The sequence below is a fragment of the Microtus pennsylvanicus genome, chromosome 1, assembly GCF_037038515.1.
Source record: "Microtus pennsylvanicus isolate mMicPen1 chromosome 1, mMicPen1.hap1, whole genome shotgun sequence".
In the NCBI taxonomy this organism is placed as follows: Eukaryota; Metazoa; Chordata; class Mammalia; order Rodentia; family Cricetidae; genus Microtus; species Microtus pennsylvanicus.
The window spans coordinates 148,731,205-148,733,379 of NC_134579.1; the positions used below are offsets into that span (position 1 = coordinate 148,731,205).

The 2,175-nt window shown below is 40.8% G+C and overlaps 1 protein-coding gene across 1 annotated transcript; it reads left to right on the forward strand.

Annotated features, from left to right (window-relative positions):
* Positions 1–904: 904 nt before the first annotated feature.
* On the forward strand, positions 905–1,801 carry LOC142837421 (vomeronasal type-1 receptor 4-like). Its single transcript, XM_075952488.1, has one exon. It carries the CDS (start codon positions 905–907, stop codon positions 1,799–1,801), a length of 897 nt encoding a protein of 298 aa, XP_075808603.1.
* The last annotated feature ends 374 nt before the right edge of the window (positions 1,802–2,175 follow it).

Sequence of the window (2,175 nt, forward strand, 5' to 3'; positions counted from 1 at the left end):
ATGCAGAAGTTTGCAGAATAAAGCCCAGAATGACAGTGTGACATTAATTTAAAATCAGATTCAGAACCCCCAAAGTGAATAATGTTGCTCCAAGCAAATTAACACAAATTATTTTCTTTCCAAAGTGCTATTGGCTGTGGCACATCTGCCTTTTGCCAGTAGTAGATCCTAGAGAATCTGTAGTGTGAAAAAACTCATCCACTGACAGTTTTGTCATCATTAAAACCACTGTAGAAGGTTGTTGTGTGAAGGAACTGATACATCGTCTGTGGAGCCCTGTGGGAAGTGGAAACAACCAGCAAGCACAGTACGAACTTTGTCTTTAAAAGCATTCCTGTGACTTCTGTCTGGTAGAAACAACTGTGAATACTTTGAAAACATGTCTTTGCTTTTATAATGAGCATTGGTGTTTTACCCGTATGTATATCTGTTTGAGAATGTGGAATGCTTAGAACTAGATCTATAACACTTTTGAGCTTCCTTGTCGGGGCTGAGTTTGAACACAGTTCCTGTTGAAGAGCAGCCAGCACTCTTTGCCGCTCCAGGCTCTGGATACTTCTTATTCAAAAGCACATCTTGGGAGCTGTCAAGGAGGCTCTGTGGGTTAAGAAAGCCCTGTTCTTACTGATGACTCGAGTTTAGTCCCAGCACTCATACCTGGCAGCTCAGTGCTGATTGGCTCCAAAGGTACTGGCACTGAAGTGAATTTTCCCACACAGAGACTCAAGCACTTCCACACAGTAAAATTTTTTTAAAACTCTTAAGCATTTTATCTTAATATCTGGATGAAAAGCATTGATTATTGGTTAGCATAGATTTTATATACAATGAAGAAAATAGTCCTACGTGTCTACCCTGAGTTCTCAGGATCAGCTACGGACTGACATTCCTATAAGACAACAGAATGGCATCCAGAGACAAGGCTGTGGGGATATTCTTTCTGTCCCAGACTATACTGGGCATTCTGGGGAACTTAGCCTTACTTTGCTGTCTTAGTCTCTCTAACATAAGCGGGAACAAGGCAAGGCCCATAGATCTGATTACCAAACACCTGAGCTGGGCTAACATCTTGGTGCTTCTCTCCAAAGGAATCCCTCAGACAATGTCTGCTTTTGATAGGACATATTCTTTAGACAACAGTTTGTGTAAACTTGTATTTTACTTTCATAGAGTTGCCAGGGGAGTATCTCTTGGTGCAACATCCCTGTTGAGTGTCTTTCAGGCCATCACCATCAGCCCCATCAATTCCAAGTGGGCACAGCTCAAGGCAAGAGTTCCCCGCATCATTGGTCCTTCCATGGGCCTGTGCTGGACCCTGTATCTTCTTATAAATAGCTTCCTTATCACGACAGTGACTAGTAAGAATGATAAAGGAAATCTTACTAACTTTAGACAATCTCTCTACTGTGTAGTAGTAAAACTTTCCAAGAAATCTTATATAGCATATGCTATCATATTGGCCTCCAATGATGTTATCTGTTTGGGACTCATGATGTGGGCCAGTGGCTCTATGGTGTTGATTTTGTTCCAGCATAAACAGAGCGTCAAGCATATCCACAGATCCCTGTCTACTAAATCATCCCCTGAGAAGAAAGCCACACAAAGAATTCTTATCCTAGTGAGCAGTTTTGTGGTCCTTTATGTAGCCTCTGTGACCTTAATGTTGTACTTTTCTTTCCAGAATGGGACAGATACATGGGTGGTCAATGCCAATGTGGCTCTGAGTGCATGCTTCCCTGCACTCTGCCCCTTTCTGCTCATCAGACACTACACCAGGGATCTTCATCCCTGCAGTACTTGAGTATATCAACAACCAATATCTCTTCAGTAGTCAGAGCACTCTAAAACATAGACTTGTGTATATTATTTGATATTCAGTATGATCTCTTGACATCAATCACTTAAATTCTCTGGAACACAGTGTTGAATTGAATTACTGTCTACCCTTTTAATTTAGAACAAGGTTAATATTTGTGGTGTAAAGGTTGATGTGGTTATTGTGACAGTTGATAAAACTCTGACTATCATTCCCTGTCTGCTGTATAAATAAAATTTGTCAAGGCTGGTTTGTAGATAGACCATCATCCTATAGGAAGTATAGAGTCCCAGCTGATTCTGAGAAAATGAACAGTTTGGTATGACTGAAGAATCCAAAAATGCAATATAGACATAAAG

Excerpts from the sequence above, each read along its gene's own strand:
- LOC142837421 (XM_075952488.1), top strand. The coding sequence starts at position 905 with ATGGCATCCAGAGACAAGGCTGTGGGGATATTCTTTCTGTCCCAGACT.